Genomic DNA, 19,578 nt, shown 5'->3' on the forward strand with positions numbered 1-19,578 from the left:
CTTAAGTCCCTTCAATGCTTCCCTGTTGCTCTCAGGATAGTCTAAAATCCTTATGATTCTGTGCTATATGGTACCTGCTATCCTTCCAAAGTTCTTCTTGCCTTTAGTCATTGTGCTCCAGTCTTCTTTCAGTTTCCTTCTTACTTTCTCAGCAATTTCACTCCTAAATTATCCCTTCTCTTCTACATCATCAAGTTTCCTTCTCTACCAGATCACTCCTATCAATACCTAAACATGCCTTAGTATAACTCATCTTTAAAAAAAAAACAAAAAACCCAACTCTCCCATAACTCTTTCTCTTATTTCTCTGCTCCCTTCACAACAAAATTTCCATACTGAGTTAACTATAGTAGAAGTCTTCATTGCTTCACCTCTCATTATTTCACCAGTCCAGACTAATCAATCCAGACTCATTCCACTAAAACTGCTTTTGTCAAGGTCACCCTAAAAAAAGAGAACTAGTGAACTGATTCATCCAGAAACATAGCCCAGAGAGATGGAATATATAAAAAAGAAGAGACATGGAGGAAGAGAGAGAAGAACTAAGTCTAATCAGAATTACATTAGGATGTAATAGAGAGAATGAGGAAGAGGCAATATTTGAAGAGACAAAGCCTGAGAGTTTTGCAAAATTGTTGAAAGTCATCAATCCTGAGATCTAGGAAGTCCTAACAAGTTCCAAGCAGGGTAAATAAACAGAAATCCATACCTAGATACATCATAGTAAAACTGTATATCAAAGAAAAAGATACACTCTTAAAAGCTGCCAGAGAAAAGAAGATCATCTCCAAATGAATGGCAACTAATGACTGACTTCTCATTAGCAACAACTCAAGAATAAATCATATTAGCCAATGTGCTTAATGAAAGTAACGGTCCACCTAGAATTCTATACTCAGTAAAAATATCTTTTAAGAACCGAGGTAAAATAAAGACATTTTCAAACAAAAACTGAGACAGCTGGCCAATAACAGACCCTCACTTTAAGAAATTCTAATAGATGTTTTACTTCTGGCAAAAGACAAATGATCAAAATTAAACATCTGAAATGCAACAAGCAATAGTGTGACAAGATACTGGTAAAGTGTGTGGGTAGAGTTAAACATAAAAAAGGCTAAGCTTTTCCTGATGCCTAATTTAAGGCGGGGGCTGCGGGGAACAGGATAGGACTAACTAGAGAAGAGGGTGCTCAGATTTGAAAGCTTGTGAAGTATTTGAACCCTGTGGAAAGAAGTAAAATTATTAACTTGGAACTTTGTGAAGCATTCGTGCTGAAATAGAGTATCTACGATGACTAGAAATAAATCACCTAATTTCTTTACAAGCAAAGAGAAAAAAATGGAAAGATAACAAAAAACCCAAAACATTTTCAAAATGACAAAGTTAAAGAAGGAGGAGGAGGAGAAATGAAGGGGGGCAAATATAAAACACATCTGATGAAAAAAGTGTATCAGAATTGCTTTCAGTAGAAATAGGCTAAACTCTCTAGATATGTCAGACTAGATAAAAATAAAATCCAGCTATGTTCAGGTTATAAGACATATCTAAAATATAAAGATACACCAAGTTTCCATCAGAAGATATGCCATGCAAATACTAACCAAAAGAAAACTAGTGTAGCCATATTAACACCAGCAAAATAGATTTTAAGACAAATAACATTACTACAGATAGAGGAGCATTACAAAATTATAAAATGTTCTATTAACCAGAAAGCTATAACAATTCTGAATTCATATACACCCAAAAAGGTAGCCTAAAGATATATATACAAAGTAAAATCTGACAGGATCATAAGGGGAAACTAACAAATCTACAGTTAGAGTGGGAGTTTTTAAATTTTAATACCTGTTACAGTAATTGATAGAACAGGAAGTAAAATAATAAAAAAAGGATACAGGAGATTTGAACACAACTAGCAAGATTAATAAAATGCACACATATAAAACACTCCCGTGAAGTGTTTGTGTATATATATACATATACATGCATGTATATGCACATATATAATTAGAATATATATTCTTAATGAGAACAAAGAGTATATTTATGAAAACTGATTACATGCTAGTCCTTAAAGCAAGCCTCAACATATTCCAAAGGACTGGTATTAGGTAAGTAGAGACCACACTCTCCGAATATTAACACAATTAAGTTAGACATTAATAACAGAAAGGTAACTATAAAAATAGCATATTGTTAGAAATTTAAATTATTTTCCTAAACAACTTATGGGTCAAATAATAAATAATGATGGAAAGTATAAAATATTAGAACTAAAATGACAAAATACTGCTTATCAAAACTTGAGGAATACAGCTAAAGAGGTACTTAGAAGAAAATGTATAGCTTTATATACTGACATTAAAGAATTAAAAAGGCTCAAAAAGAATGAGTTCAGCATCCAATGTCAGAAATTCAAGAAATAACAGCATAATAAACCCATAGAAAGTAGGAAGAAATAAGAAGGAGCAGATATTAATGAAAAATTCAAAAACACAACAGAGAGGATCAAGTAGACCAAAAATTGGTGTTTCTGAAGGCTGATAAACATGTGGCAAGACTATTCAAGGTGGATGGCGGGGAGGAAAGGAAGGTACCGCTTGACAATTCTAGGAATGAAAAAGGGGCCAAATCTATAGCTACTACAAAGAATAAATAGTATTATGAACAACTTGAGTTTATGCCAATAAATTTTAAAACCTAAATGAAATGGATAGACTCCTGGGGCTGGAGGTGGGAGTGAGGAAACTTGACTCAAGAAAAAATGGAAAATGTGAATAATCCCACAGCTTTAAATAGATTGAATCAGAGATTTAAAACCTCCTCCACAAAGTACCAAACCCAGATGGCTTTAAAGATGAGTTCTTACAAACACTCAAAGAACAAGTAATTCAATCTTCCAAAAAATCTATTCCAGAATATAAAAGAAGGAACACTACCCAATCCACTTTTGAACATAGATGTAAAATTGCTAAAAAAGTAATTAGTAACTAGGATCCAGTGATGTATAAAAAGGGTAATATATTACACTAACTTGTACTTAATCCAAGGAATGGAACATTGGTTTAATATTACAAATATTACTTATTTTTTGTATAAGTCATCATATTAAGAGATCAAAGAAGAAAAAACAATTATCTCAGTATGATGCAAAAAAATCACTCTTGAAAACTCAACATTCATAAATTGAAAATCAGGTAAAAGGGCATGTCATTAATTTGAAAAAGGCCATCTACAAACAAACAAACAAGCAAAACCCTAAAGCAATCATCAAACTTAATGGTTAATAGTTGAAAACAATCACTCTGAGATTAGGACCAAGAAAAATTGGCTTCTATTTAACACTGTACTTCAGGTCCACCAGTGTAGTAAAGAAAAGGAAATAAAAAGGAATAAAGATTGGGATGCAAGAAACAAAACTGTCATCATCTGTAGATTACATGACTCTATATAGAAAATAAAAATATAATTAACAGATGAATTTTGAAAATTAATATAAGAAAGCTTGCCAGAATCAAAAATATTCAAGTCAACTGCATTTCAAAACACCAGCAACAATCAAGAAATTTAATTTTTTTTAAAGAAATTTAGTTTTTAAAAAACAATAAAAAATACAAAGAAGCCAAGAATAAATCCAACAAAAGATATACAAGATCCCTATGAAGATACTATAAAACTCTATTGAAAGACATCAAAAAGTCCGGCATAGAGAGACATACTATACACCTGGATTTGAAGTCTCAATTTCATAACATGTTTATCACCCTCAAATGATCTAAGATTGAGTACAGTAACATAAAAACTCAATATGGTACTTTATTTGACAATCTGATTCTAAAGTTTATACAAATGAGGAAGCACTGTGGAAAACAATTTAGCAGTTCTAAAAGTTGAATGTAGAATAACCATCTGACCCAGGAATTCCACTCCTAGGTACCCAAAAGAATAAAAAATAGGGGCTCAGATACTTGTATGCCAATATTCATATCAGGACTATTCACAATACACAAAAGGTGGCAACAACCCAAGTGTCCCAACAACAGATGAACGGATAAACAAAATGTGGTCTATGCATACAGTGTAATCGTATTCACCATAAAAAGGAAGGAAGTTCTGATACATACTGCAACACAGCGAACCTTGAAAATATTATGCTAAATAAAATAAGCCAGACTCAAAAAGACAAATATTGTATGATTCCATTTATATGAAATATCTAGGAAAATGCAAATACATAAAGACAGCATGATTAGAAGTTAGCAGGGACTGGGGTAAGGAAGGAGGGAGAGTTTCTGTTTGGAGTAATGAAGAGTTTTGGAACTAGATAGTGGTAACACTGCACAACATTGTGAATGTAATTAATGCCACCGAACTGTACAGTCACCTGGTTAAAATGGCAAATTAAATGTTTTATATATTTTACTATTATTGAAAAATAGTAAAGAAAATTCATACAAAAGAACAAAAGGCCCTAAATAACCAAACTATTCCTGAAGAACAAGAACAAGATAGGGTGGGGATGGGGCTTCTACCACCCAACATTTAGACTTCTAGTAAAGCCATTGTAATTTAGATACTGAGGTTCTGTCACAAGAATAAATAAACAGACAAACTGCACAGAATAAAGAACTTAGAAACAGACCACACATACATGGAAACTTGATGTGTAACAGACTGAGTTTGCATGTTAGTAGGGAAAGAGGGGACTATTTAATATACGACACAAGAACAACTGGTTATCCACACTGAAAATATAATGAAATTGGATCCCTACCTTAAACCAACCAAATAAAAAATTCAGATTTAAGAAAAAAAGATTTAAACATGGAAGGCAAAACCAAAAATCATTTAGAAGACAATACAGGAGACTTTATGATCTCCATAATGGGAAAGATTTCTTAAGATGCAGAAAGCACAAAGCGTTAAGGAAAAGACTGAAATTATATTAAAATTAAAACCTTCTGTTAAACAAAGGATAATCATCAAGAAAGTGCAAAGATAAGCTACAAACTAAGAAGGCATATTCAACTCATACAACTATATAATTAAAGTATTCCTATAAATCAGTAAAAGACAACTCAATAGACAAATAAGCAAAAGACAGGAACCAGCATTTTTACAGAAGAGAAAACACAAATAGTTCATAAGGCTATGAAAATACATTCCACTGTAATCATGGAAAGTAAACAAAAACCACAATGAAATATCATGTCACACTCACTGGATTGGCAAAAACTTTAAGGCCAGATGGCATCAAATGTTGTCAAGGATGTGGAGCAAGGAGGGGGCTGGTGGTAGTGTAGATTGATACAAATATTTTGGCAACACTGACATTCCCAGGTAAATGTGGAGATGTGTGCACCAGGCAACCCAGCATTCCATTCCTTGGTATATGCCCTAGGGAGTGTACATGTTCTGCTGCGTGTATAACAGGAGATATGTTACCAAGAATGCTCAATGTAGCATTGCTTACAACCCAAAAAAACCCTGAAGCATTCAAATATTCATCCATAGGGGACTAGATAAGGAAATTGCCGTAGATTCACACAATAGAATATTATACAGGACACACATCAGATGAATGCATCCAGGGATGATTTTCAAAATATTTAATAACTGGGCAGCACAGAAACTAACCAAACAGAATAAACACCAAGTAAACACAGGTACAGCCATGCAAGTGCACACCAGCTGAATACAAGTAATGTGTGAATCTAAAAAAACATAATGTTAACTAAAAGAATTAAGTCATGAAAGAAAACACATGCTCTGATTCAAAAACCAAATAATATATTGTTTAGAGACAGATGCATGTGTGATAAAACTATAAAGAAAATAGTAATTAATAAGAAATCAAGATAGTGGTACCCTGTGAGGGTGGGAGGAAAAATATAATCAGTGAAGGATAAACAGGAGGCTTCTAAGGTACTGATTCTAGCTGATTTTTTAATCTGGAAGTTAAACATGACAGTTATTTTACATACTCTTTTGTACATACATTTCAAATTTTTAAATTAAAGAATAAAACTTTAAGAAATTAATATTAGGTAGCTCACGGAATCATCAGGGAAGCTGGAGAACCAGCCTCTGATCTATGTAGAGAGGAGCAAGGCCTGAAACCCTTCCAGAGAACCAGTCTGATGCACGAACTGCCCCAGCCACTGGTGAGCATCGCACTGCAGCTTGTCGCACTGCCTTTTGCCAGGGACCTTATCTTCCTACAACTTCTACTGCTCGCTAAGAATCCTCTTCAGGTCCTGACTTTTACACGTTTATTCCTGAGCCCAAATCTAGCACACATACATCTAACAAACAGCATCCAAGTTACTTGCTCACAACCTAGCTGCAAGGGAAGCTGAAAACTACCTGGCACTCAGGTTCTTTTATATTGGGCACCTACCATGAGCTATGCCCAATTCTGGACACTGGAGACACAATAGGGAACAAAACCCCCTTCTTTATAGAATATACATTCTATGAAGGCAGGTAGGAGGTACTCAGACAACTAAAATAAATACTCCAACAAGACTCGCTTAGCGGGGGACACTACAAGAGGAAGGGGGTTCAAATGCTGGGCATCTAAAAAGAATAAATGTCTCCCACATAATATGGATGGTCTGTGTCACCATCTATGAATATATAAAACGAACTATTAAGTTAAAGAAATACACACTTAAGGATTTTCATACACATTGCTAAATTTCTCTTCAGAAAAGGTTACCAGTGCATGAGTAATTCATTTCCCCATGCTCTTCTCAAAAATTCTTTTTAATATTTGCAAATTGGAAAAGAAAATATTCATTATTTTCAGCTGGGTTTCTTTGATTCATATTCTATTTTGATTTCTCCTTTTGTAAACTGCTGTGCATATCCATTGCTCATTTTTCAAGGGAAATATTCATTTTTAATTTTACAGGACCTTTGTCTATCATAAATGTTGCAAATACCTCCCCCAGTTTGTCATTTGCCTTCTTACTTTATGGTGTTTAAAAAGCACAGATTTTAATTTTTTAAAACTTTGATCTTGACTGCTCTAAGATGATTAAACAATTTTCACTTACATTAAAAAAATTTTTGGTCTACCAATCCTTTTCCCTTATAGTTTTTTCCCAATTCAGTTTTTCTTTTCCCAACTAAAGATTTTACAAAAGTCACATATTTTCTTTGGTATCATATAGCTTAACTTCTCTACATTTGTCAATCCTAAAACTCCACTATCATTTTCCTCCAGCTGTCCCAGGACCATTTATTGAATAAGCAATCATTTTTCCAGAATTGAAATGCTACCTTTTATATACAAAATACTCTTATATGGTTGGCTGTTTATGTTATTTCTTCTCCATTCCATCATGCTTTCTCAGCGTGCATCAGGACCACTGATTTAAAAGTATCATAATATGTTTTAATATCTGGTAGTATAAACCTTCATTCTTTTCAGACATTTTCTAAATTGATTCTTCTTCCCTTTAAGTCCTATTCAAAACAGAAATATATAGTTAAACAGATTCAGCTGCTACCTTCTATAAGGAAAAGTTTAGGGCAAAATGTATTAATATCAATTGTGTTAGGGAAATAAAACTGTTCATACGATTAAACAGTAAGAAGAAAGCATATCATCTGTAAGGATGCTAAAACCCTGTGCTTCTCCTCCAAAATTTGGAAAAAACTACTCACAACTTTTAAATGCTCCTAGTTGCAATACTAAAGTTTGTATGAATTTCAGTAATGTGGAAAGGATATGGAAGAACTAGGAGCAAGAGAATATTCTGGCACCAATTATAATTTACTACTTACTTTTTTCAGCTTTGCTGCTCTTACCTCTAGAGGTAGGGCTGTTTTCAGATACAAAGTCCTTTAGAAAATGCTCAACGATAGAGTAATAAGTAATTTAGACAGATATATATTGGCCATTCAAGTTTTAGGATATACATTTGTCAATTTTAACACACATTGTGTTAATGAGGAGGAAAATTGTGCTTGGAACATACAATCTGGAATCATCTGACCATTATTCTTAACTGCTGACTACTGGATTACCTCCAGATTCCAGGGTCCTTTCGCTGTTCAGTAGGATCTGAATAAAACAATTGTGGGAAGGATTCTATTTTTTCTCACAATATGCCATGTCTTCTTTTCTGCCTCCTACTCTCCCTTTCCTTCCGCTTATGCCTTAGACATATTTTAAGCGCTGACAATCCCTGGAATTTAAAAAGTAGTAGACTTGATCTAAATCTGTGTGGTACTTTCCAGGGTGGCGCATACAGCATTTACTCATTGGATCAATCAGTAGTAGGAAGTATTTGTATTCACTGACTGCCACCTGAAGACCTGAAATCTTATCAATTACACAATTTTCAAGATTAAAATGAGATATAAAAAATTCAGACATTTCAGTTATGGGCTTAACAGAAATCTATACTGTCACAAGATATAAGATATTACAGATTACTATTTTAAGTGAGATTTTTTTTTCATTTAACTTTTACAATAGTAAGAACCAATATAGCAGATGAAGTTTGACACCTGTACATCTTCAAGTGGCAGAGCTCAAAAACAATCAAAATATTTCTTCTGCAAAAACCATCATTATGTATAGACTACTTTTTCATCAAGAACAAATGGTGGAAATATTAGACCTTAAGAGAGCATAGTCACCTAATTTATGTTTATCATAGAAAAAATAGCCTTTGGAAATCCAATATACCTATGTTGGAATCTGCTGCCCTTGAGGTCAAACGGTCATTCAAATTATTTACTCTTACTGATTCATCTTCCTTATTTTTAAAATGGGGACATTACTTACCTTACAAGATACGGTAAGGATTATACGAGATTAGGGATATGAGATTTCCTAGCACATGCCACGTATAGTAGGCACTCAAATATGAGTTCTGATTTTCTCATCCTGATACTGAATCAAATTAAAAATAAACACACAAACAAAACAACAACAAAAACCAACTTGGATCTGACAATCATTTAACATATACAGTATGTTCTTTATTTCAGTGAGCGATTCAGTCATGTTACATCTGTCACATAATAGCATCGAGTCAGTCAGAAAAATGTAGGTTCTACATCCAGTAGAACTCCAGATGGCTCGCTTTTCTTTTTTTTTAATCTGTAAACTAAAGGGGTTGTTTTCCATCTCTAGAATCCTTGATTCTATTATCCTACGATTATAGAGACAAAACAAATACACATATTCAAACCTCCACTGTAGTGAGAATTTTAAAGCATAATACTCTTAAGTATATTGTTGCTAATACAAGTCTGTTTTGAGACTCGAAAAAATTTCGTAATTACCCCTTGGTAAAGGAATGCCACTAAAAATTACTTAGAAACACTTAAATGCTTCAGTGATTTCGATATTTCGGATCGCGCCGCGGGCATAAGTAAATATTTACAAAATAATATAGCACGGCATCCTTGGTGGGCTTTTTTGAGTCTGCGCAAGCAGTTAAAAATGATCATCAATCGCGCAGTAACCGACTGAGTGCTGGGTAAGCCGGGTTATCGGCCAGCTGCGAGGACCGGGGGAACTGGAGAGTGGGAAGAGCCCCGGACTGGGGTTTGAAGGCTAGTTTCCTAGTGGAAGCAACGGCGGCGCGGCGTCAAGCCCTGGCGCGGCGGGAGAGCGGCCGATGGCGGAGGGCCGGGCGGGGCGCGGGGGGCACCGGGCGCGCCGGCCTGGTCCGCGGACCGGCCCCCGCGTAGGGGCCGGGTGTGGGCGGGTGCTCGGCGGCCACTCTGGCCGAGAAGCCGGGCGGGCTCCCGGCGCGAGTCCGCCCCGTCCCGCCTCTTCCCCTTACCACGTAGCCCCCCCACACGTAGAGGAAGTTTCCGTCCACCACTGCGCAGTGGCCGCTGCGCTCCTCGGCCACGCAGAACAGCTGGGAGTCGGCCATCCGCGCCGTCGCTGGGTCCAGCCGCTCTGCGCGATGCAGCCCCCTGCCCACGGAGCGGCCTTTCCTCCCGCCCGGCTCCTCCACGCACGAACGGAACGCGTCGAGGGTCGAGATTGGTGGGAAGGCGGCACCAGTGCGGCTGCGCTGTGCCGAAGCCCGCCCGGGAAGCCGAGCCTGGGGCGGCGTCGCCAGTTAGGGATGCTTGAGGTCTGAGTGGGCAGGGAGGTGCCTTGGCTTCTCCGCAACCCTGCCACCCGCTGATTTCGTGTCACTTGCGATTGTGTTGTGTGGGCGGAACAACCTGTGTACCTTATCCAGTGGCTCAGTGGACTTCTGGTCCATGGGCTTGATGCTGCTGTGACTTAAATCAATATGTTAATACATTAATGCTTTGTGAGGGTTTGCCTTTTCCATTCAACCTCTAGCAGAGATAGTTATCCAGAGAGAGAGAGAGAGAGAGAGAGAGAGAGAGAGAGGACTTTAAATATATATGTATATATACATGTATATACATGTAGAGAAATAACTGAGGACATGGAAGGAGACGTGACCCATGAGTCCCCCCGGCAAGCTGGGTGCGTGCGAAAAAGCCAGAACTGCAAGCAGTCCTGAGTGCTTTGGGCACTGATCCATGAAATGTCTTCAGTATAATCAGAATAATGGGAACACAAGGAAACGTCCTTGTGCTGCTTTTGCGGTTCAAGGACGAAGCACGGCATGTTCTTAAGAAAGCCCATTGTTTATTGTATAATCACCAAAAGCATATTTGGCTGCTTTGGTATTTCTGGAATGTTAAGAAAACAAGTCTTAAGATGTAAACTTAGATAATGCTTAAATAAAAGTCACCACAGCAGGACGAGACGGCGCTGTTATTGCCTGAGAGAGCAGCAGCCCTCTACTGTTGTGTTTCTGCACAATTCATCTCGTGTGGTGAGCTTACTTTCAGCCCTGACATAAGAAACTACAACATTTGGCGCCCGAACAGGGACCTGAAGGTAAGCATCGAGGTCACGCGGGACCGAAGGGGATTTTTGTACGCTAAAAGAGAAAAGCGAAACCTCCGGGAAGAGTAGAGTCATGGGGAATTCTCCCTCAGTGGAATGTCAATACATTAGACTCCTAAAACAGTTATTACGGAGTTCTGGAGTGAAGGTGAAACAAGAATCTTTTGATGAATTGTTTGCGGGGATTCGTAAACATTGTTACTGGTTTCAACCTACTGGTCATAACCAGTTGAATTTAAAAGTTTGGAAACAGGTTATGCGAGCATTAAGAAGAGCTCATCAGTATAGAGACCCTATATCTGTTCGTGTCTGGTCTCTCTGTAATCTAATTTCCCTTGCCCTGGAATCATTACAATCTGAGACTGAAAGTGAAAATGGGGCGCGCCCTCAGCGTTCGAATTCTGCTCCCGATTTTCGTACTCTGTTCCGTGAGTCTCCTATAGAGGACCTTCCGCCGCCTCCTCCTCTTAATGTCTGAGACAGGAGAGGATTCTTCGGGTTCCAGTGATGAAGGGGCTTTTTCTGATGATGATAAAGATCGGGAGCAAGCTAGCAAACAAAATGAGATGCCACTTTCTCAACAGAATGAGATTTCTGATATACTTTCAAATTTGAAAGATTTGATGACTAAATTGGAAGAAAATAAAAACAATGCTACCACCCCTTCATATCAGGAGACATGTCCTACTATTCCTTCGGCTCCTCCTTTAGAATTAGCAGCTTATCCTGTTGGAGCCTCTTGTCAGTTTCGATTTCCTCTAAAACCTGAATTTAATAAACTTTTATTGGAAGAAGAGTTGAATAAGGAAGAAAAGCAATATTCTGAACCATTTTTTGCTTTCCCTATTGTTAGACAAGCTATGCCGGCTAACAATCAATTTCCGAATGGATATATGAACGTTGAGTATAACCCTCATGATTTAAAAATTTTTTAAATGCTAAAAGAAACCATTAATGCATATGGGATGCATTCTAATTATGTTCAAGGTCTTTTGTCTGGGTATGCTTCCGAAAACATATTAATTCCTCAGGATTGGGAGGCGCTTGCCAAGACTGTTCTTGAACCTGGACAATATATGCAGTTTAAGACTTGGTGGAAAAAAGAAGCTGGAAACATGGCAAGGACTAATGCAGCCCGTAATCCTCCAGGGCCACTTTTAGATGAATTAATAGGAGCAGGCGCATTTAGTAATCTACAAGCTCAAGCTCAATTTGACGATTTACGAATCATTCAAATCCGTATGTGTTGTTTGCGAGCATGGCTACGAGTGGAACCCCCTGGAAAAACAGCACAATCTTTTACTAAGTTAATGCAAGGGCCTGGTGAGCCTTACACTGATTTCTTGTCTAGATTGCGTGCAGCCATTCAAAGAGATGTAGCACAAATAGATGTGCAAGATTTATTATTACGATCCTTGGCCTTTGAGAATGCAAATCCTGAATGCCAGAAGGCATTGCGGCCTTTACGAGCTGTAAACGCTCCACTTGAAGAGTATATAAAAGCTTGCCATGATATTGGATCTCCTACTTATCATGCCAATTTACTTGCAGCTGCCATAACTGGAGGATTGAAAGATAATCGTACTAAATGTTACAATTGTGGAAAGTACGGACATATGAGGCGAGATTGTCGAAAAGGGCAAGGCCAAATATCAAAACAGGTTAAGAATGAGCAGCCACCTGGTATGTGTCGCCGGTGTGGTAAAGGACGACACTGGACTAATGAATGCCGTTCCAAAAAGGATAAGTTCGGAAATCTTTTGCCTCCACGAGATAATGTCTCGGGAAACGGGAAGTTAGGCCCAACCCGGGGCCGCAACAACAATACGGGAAAAGCGACAGTAAATTCTCAACAATATCCAGTAAGCAATGGCAGCTTTCATCAGACACTACAGGACAATCTCAACATCGGCTCTTAGTTACTGATCTCATGCATGCTACCAGCGGCAGTGCTGCCGTTGACTTAATTGCTCCTCGAGAGTGTATCCTTACGCCAGCAGGAGGAGTTCATAAATTAGCTACGGGAGTTTATGGGCCTATACCTGCAGGAACCGTGGGACTATTATTAGGACGAAGTAGTTTGACTCTGCAGGGTATAACAGTTCATACTGGAGTTATTGATGAGGATTATAATGGAGAAATTTCTATTATGATTTCTGTTACAAAACCTATAGAATTTAATAAGGGACAAAGAATTGCTCAATTGTTACTGTTACCATATATAAAACAAGCAGCCGCCCCGGTAAAGCGTGCTGGGGGGTTCGGCAGCACGGGAAAAAATGTTTTTTGGCAATCCTCTATCAACGATCAACGTCCCCAATTAACGATTACCTTCAATAATAATGTGAAATTTACGGGCCTTTTTGATACGGGAGCTGATGTGTCTATAATAAAACAGTCTGAATGGCCTTCATATTGGCCTTTAGAAAAGGTGGAAGCGTCATTGATTGGAACCCTTTTGGCTCTGCCCGAGGAAAAAGGGGTCTGAAGAATTTACACTGGCATAGAGCGAATAACACTATTAATAGCAATACTATTAATGATACCATAGTATGGCATGCTGGAGGGTTTTCTCCTCCTGGTCCTCATTTAATTGGATTTCCTATCCAAAAGGATTTGTGGAAGCTTATGGCAGCTTTGGAAAAGATTAATGCTTGGGTAGGACGTATGGCTAACAAATCTGGACATTATAGTTTGACTTTTCATAAAAATGTTACTCGGTATACTCGTGGTTGTGTGAAATTACCTTATATATTGTTAAAAGGACCAGCTGAATGGAATAAGACTCTAGGTATTATAATATGTAAAAATTGCTCTCTGTATACCTGCATTAACTCTAGTATATCTTTTAACATATCTACTGAAAGTCTGTATATTTTACGAGCTCAGACAGGTCTTTGGCTTCCTGTCAATCTTGGAAGGGAATGGCAAGAATCTCTCCCTATGGCTGTTTTGCAATATTTAGCTGATGCATTAAAAAGAAGTAAAAGATTCGTAGGAATGTTGATTGCAGCTGTCATAGGTATTATATCCATAACAGCTACTGCTGCAGTAGCTGGAGTTGCTTTAGAACAATCTATTCAGACCGTTGATTATACAACTGATTGGCATAAAAATTCTGAAATGCTTTGGTCCTCTCAACGACAAATTGATTCGGAAATACAGTCGGAAATAGCAGACTTACAACAAGCTGTGGTTATGTTGGGAGACCAACTTGTGAATTTACAAAGACAAATGAAGCTACGTTGTGACTGGAATCAAAGTGCCTTTTGTGTCACTTCGGTTCCGTATAATCAGTCTGCATTCCCCTGGGAAAAAATGAAAAAACATCTATTACATCACAAAAATTTGACAGAAGAAATTGTGAACTTACAAGGGGAAATTCAACAAACTTTTCAGAAGAGATTACAACGACCTAATTCGCAAAAAGTATGGACTGGAATTATTCAAGGACTTAATAATTTAAATCCTATGTCTAAATTACATGCTTTATTTGGTTCTACCGCAGGATTGTTAATGATTATTATAATAATAATCATATGTTTAATTGTAGTCCGACGACGATTGCAAGCCACCCGCCATGTAACATCACAACAAGCTGCCGTGTTCTCCTTGATGCTGCACAAGCTGCAAAACAAAAAGGGGGAAATGTAGAGAAATATCTGAGGACGTGGAAGGAGACGTGACCCATGAGTCCCCCCGGCAAGCTGGGTGCGTGCGAGAAAGCCAGAACTGCAAGCAGTCCTGAGTGCTTTGGGCACTGATCCATGAAATGTCCTCAGTATAATCAGAATAATGGGAACACAAGGAAACGTCCTTGTGCTGCTTTTGCGGTTCAAGGACGAAGCACGGCATGTTCTTAAGAAAGCCCATTGTTTATTGTATAATCACCAAAAGCATATTTGGCTGCTTTGGTATTTCTGGAATGTTAAGAAAACAAGTCTTAAGATGTAAACTTAGATAATGCTTAAATAAAAGTCACCACAGCAGGACGAGACAGCGCTGTTATTGCCTGAGAGAGCAGCAGCCCTCTACTGTTGTGTTTCTGCACAATTCATCTCGTGTGATGAGCTTACTTTCAGCCCTGACATAAGAAACTACAACATATATATATATATATATATATATATATATATATATATATATACACAATTAAGAATTTTCTAAAACGTATGCCAGCAAACTACGGCCCTGCAGGCCAAATCTTTCTGCTGCCTGCTTTTGTAGCACCCACAAGCTAAGAACAGTTCAACATTTTTGAATGGTTGAAAAAAATTCAAAGAAGAATGATATTACTCATGAACATAATAGAAATCCAAATTTCAGCATCTGTACATAAAGTTTTATTGCCACACAACCACCTTCATTCGTTTAAGTATTGTCTATGGCCGCTGATGTAAGCCACAGAGTTGAGTAGACAGAGCTGAGTAGCTGCAACAAAGACCGGAAATCTCCCACTGCCAAAAATATTTACTGTCCGGCCCCTTCCAGAAAAAGCTGGTTAACCCTTGCTATAAAATGATGTACTGAAGTAAAACTAGGGCCAGGAGGGAAGAAAATAATTATACAAGCGTCTAAAAATGTACTTGTCCAGAGTTACCCTTTGAAGAGAACGTGGCTGCCCACCACTCAGAACAAGTTCATTTATTCATTTATTCGGTATATATGTATTAAGTGCCTGCTTGCTGTAGATAGTTGGTATTGAGGCCCTGTTAACCACAAACGCTGAAGGAATCAAGTATGATTGATTCCTCAGAGCCTTGTAGTAGTAGATACCAAAGAAATACTAAATATGTAGATAATAAATATCTGTTGACTGAATGAATAAACAAAATGAATTTTAAGATGAATAAGACGTAGTTCTACCACAGGGACTTCAAAGTCCAGTTAGAGGGAAAGAGATGTAAAGAAATGCATGCAGTGTGGGATGAAAAGTGGCATAGTAGAAACGTGAACAAAATACAACTGAAAAGCGGAAAGGAAATACACGATCTATTGGGCGGCGGGGGCGCACAAAGGGAGACACAAGTTTTTCATACAAGTTGTATAAATAGTTCCCTATGAGTGTAGAATGCTTGCAGGGAGCAGCCAAGGATAAAGCTGGAATAGTCCATCTTGCAGCCTTGTCAGGTTAAAGAGTCTGAACTTTAACTCTAAGGCCAAAGGGTCTTAAGCAGGGGAGTAAATAATGTAACTTGATTATTAGAACTTTTGCTTTGGATTGGCGGTGGGGGCGTGGAGGCGATCAGGACTGAAGGCATAAAGGCAGATGGCCCATAGGACAGCTCTGGTGTAACGTGGGTGCTCATAAATGGTAGTAGCAGTAGTAATAACCCCTCCTGAGCACTGGCCTTGACCTCCATTTCCAGGGGTGAGGTGGGGTCCGTCTCCAGATGGCACCCTGTGTCCCTAGCAATGACACGTTAGCTCTGGGGGTGCTGAGACCAGCTCTCATTGTTGTTATTAACGTATGGAACCTGGTGGTCCTTTGTCCCAGAAACTCCCTTTCCACCTGCAGTGGAATGCCAAAGCCCTCTCCAAGACTTCTGTGAATTCTTAGGGCTATAATCTCATAGTCACCTCTGGCTTTAAACTCCTACTGCTACTGGAATAATTCCATTTACAGGTTTATGGATCTTCTCCCCATGGAGCATGTTATTTCACATCACCCCAGACATGAAAAACATAGAAGCACATTGTATTTTCTTTCAAAACCCACTCTTTTTGTGTGTGTGTGTGGTACGCGGGCCTCTCACTGTTGTGGCCTCTCCCGTTGCAGAGCACAGGCTCCGGACGCACAGGCTCAGCGGCCATGGCTCACGGGCCTAGCTGCTCCGCGGCATGTGGGATCCTCCTGGACCAGGGCACGAACCCGTGTCCCCTGTATTGGCAGGCAGACTCTCAACCACTGCGCCACCAGGGAAGCCCCAAAACCCACTCTTAAAGGTCATTTGTATTTCTACTAAATTTCACTGAAGTAAAAGGTAAAAGTAAAAAGATGACAGAGAAGGGGTTTATATCACAGAAAGAAAATAGTTTCAAACAGAACATGATTACCCTCATTCTTAAAACCTCATCAGCCATGCCACCATTTTGGCCTTGTCAGAGACAAACCAGGTCGGACACTAGTTAAAAAAGCAAGGATAGATTTTGTTCAGTAACAAACTATTGTCATGGGGAAGAGGATGCACTGTGAACTGAACTGAACTTTGTGGAAATTGAAGGCAGGAGACTTTTTAAAGCTTTCAGTGTACCGAGGGAAGGCACTGAGGGGCGCTGAAGAGGGTTGATCCCTGTGGCTAGGCCATCTGGGCTTGTTAATTGGAGCATATCCAGAGAAGAAACAAACTTCTTCTATCTTTATGACTAGAGGCAGTGATGCAAGTTAAGGCAAGGCACCCACTAAAATTAGGCCTATATCTTCCCACAGGGCTGGGGAGCAAGAGTAAGAATTATCTCCCTATATGTTTGCATTTCAAAGAGCTCTCAGATGCTTGGAGAAACAGTTTTGTTTGGTAAATTTACACCTCAAAGGCAGAGAAAGGATGTATAATTGCAAGCTTTCTAAAGTAACTGCTGGACTTCCCTGGTGGTGCGGTGGTTGAGAGTCCGCCTGCTGATGCAGGGGACGCGGGTTCGTGCCCCGGTCCGGGAGGATCCCACATGCCGCGGAGCGGCTGGGCCCGTGAGCCATGGCCGCTGAGCCTGTGCGTCTAGAGCCTGTGCTCCGCGACGGGAGAGGCCACAGCAGTGAGAAGCCCGCTTACCGCAAAAACAAAAACAAAATAAAGTAACTGCTATAAGGGGGCGTGGGAGGGAGGGTTCCGGGGCCTATCTGCCTATCACCAGGTTTGGGGCCGGAACAAACAGTAAATTCTCTTGGCAGCCTTGAGCTTTTTCAGGCAGGCAGGCACTCTAAGGGGCACTGGAGTCATTCTAGGGGTGTGGCCTTGAGCTGTTAGAAACTATGCTGGTGCTTGTTCAAGTCTCTTAGTATGGCAGGGGCGCGGGGTCTGGACGAAATCATTTGTGCCAAGAGTCAGATTTTACAAGCTAAGGTTGAGGCTTAGTTGAGAATAGGGCTCAGAGGAGCTTGACTAGAGTTTGGTCAAGAAGAGAGTCTTGATCACCTTTCCGCTGGCCTTCTCTCCTTAGGTCCTAGCCTCAGGACATTCTGCTGACGCCTCTCTACATTCTCCCCTCCAAGACTGTCCCCCAGGAGTAGCATTCCTTTTAACATATGCAAAAATAAGCTCAAAATGCATTAAAGACTTAAACATAAGACCTGAAGCCCTAAAACTCTTAGAAGAAAACAGGGGGAAAGCTCCTTGACATTGGTCTTGGCAGTGATTTTTTTTGGAGATGACACCAAAAGCATAGGCCACAGAAGCAAAAGTAAGCACATGGGACTACCTCAAACTAAAAAGCTTCTGCACAGCAAAGGAAACAATCAACAAAATGAAAAGGCAACCTACAGAATGGTAGAAAATATTTCCCAATAATATATCCAGTGAAGGTTAATATCTTAAATATATAAGGAATTCATAAAACTCAGTAGAGAAAAGAAAAGATTAAAAAATGAGCAAAGGACCTGAACAGACATTTTCCCTAAAAAGACACACAAATGGCCAACAGGTACATGATGTATAATACCGACATGTACATCACTAATCATCAGGGAAATGCAAATCAAAACCACAATGAGATATTTTGTCACACCTAGTAGGATGGCTGTTGTCAAAAAGTCAAATATAATAAATGCTGGCAAGGATGTGGAGAAAAGGCAACCCTGTACACTGTTGGTGGGAATGTAAACTGGTGCAGCCACTATGGAAAACAATATAGATGTTCTTTAAAAAATTAAAAATCGAACTACCATATAATCTAGCAATCCCACTTCTGGGTATATATCCAAAGGAAAAAAATCACTCTCTCCAAGAGATATCTGTACTCCCATGTTCATTGCAGCATTATTCACAATAGTTGATACATGGAAACAAACTGTCAGTGGATGGATGGATAAAGAAAATGTGGTATACATATACAATGGAATATTATTCAGCTTTCAAAAAGAAGGAATTCCTGACACTTGTGTCAACATGAATGAACCTGAAGGACATTATGCTAATTGAAATAAGCCAGATAGAGAAAGGCACATGTTGCATGATCTCACTTATTTTATTTATTTATTGGACATGCTGCATGGCATGTAGGATCTTAGTTCCCCGACCAGGGATTGAACCCTCACCCTCTGTAGTGGAAGTGTGGAGGCTTAACTGCTGGACCACCAGGGAAGTCCCTGCATGATCTGACTTAAATGTGGGATCTAAAAATGTCCAATTCATAGAAACAGAGAGTAGAATGGTGGTTATCAGTGGCTGAGGGTTGGGAGAAATGTGGAGATGTTGGTCAAGGGTACAAACTTTCAGTAATAGAATGAATAAATACTAGAGACGCAATGTATTACAAGTGACTATAGCTAATAATAATGTATTGTATACTTGAAATTTTCTAAGAGAATAGATCTGAAGTGTTTTCACCACACACACACAAAATGGTAACTATGTGAGGTGATGAATATGCTAATTAGCTTGATTGTGGTAATCATTTCACAATGTAAACATATATCAAAACATCACATGTGCACCTTAAATACTTACAAT

The 19,578-nt window shown here is 38.9% G+C and overlaps 1 protein-coding gene across 2 annotated transcripts in view; it reads right to left on the minus strand.

Annotated features, from left to right (window-relative positions):
* KLHDC1 (kelch domain containing 1) overlaps positions 1 to 10,109 on the minus strand; it is a 47,036-nt gene extending 36,927 nt beyond the window's left edge. Inside the window, exon 1 of one of the 2 annotated variants that reach the window (XM_060004604.1) lies at positions 9,816 to 10,109. In XM_060004604.1, the coding sequence (XP_059860587.1) occupies positions 9,816 to 9,911 (96 nt within the window). In that variant the 5' untranslated portion in view covers positions 9,912 to 10,109. Of the gene's footprint in view, positions 1 to 7,290; positions 7,639 to 9,815 lie in introns of those variants that run through there. The other variant, XM_060004605.1, reaches the window with a different exon arrangement.
* Positions 10,110 to 19,578: the final 9,469 nt, after the last annotated feature.

Source organism: Delphinus delphis, chromosome 2, assembly GCF_949987515.2.
Source record: "Delphinus delphis chromosome 2, mDelDel1.2, whole genome shotgun sequence".
Classification (NCBI taxonomy): Eukaryota; Metazoa; Chordata; class Mammalia; order Artiodactyla; family Delphinidae; genus Delphinus; species Delphinus delphis.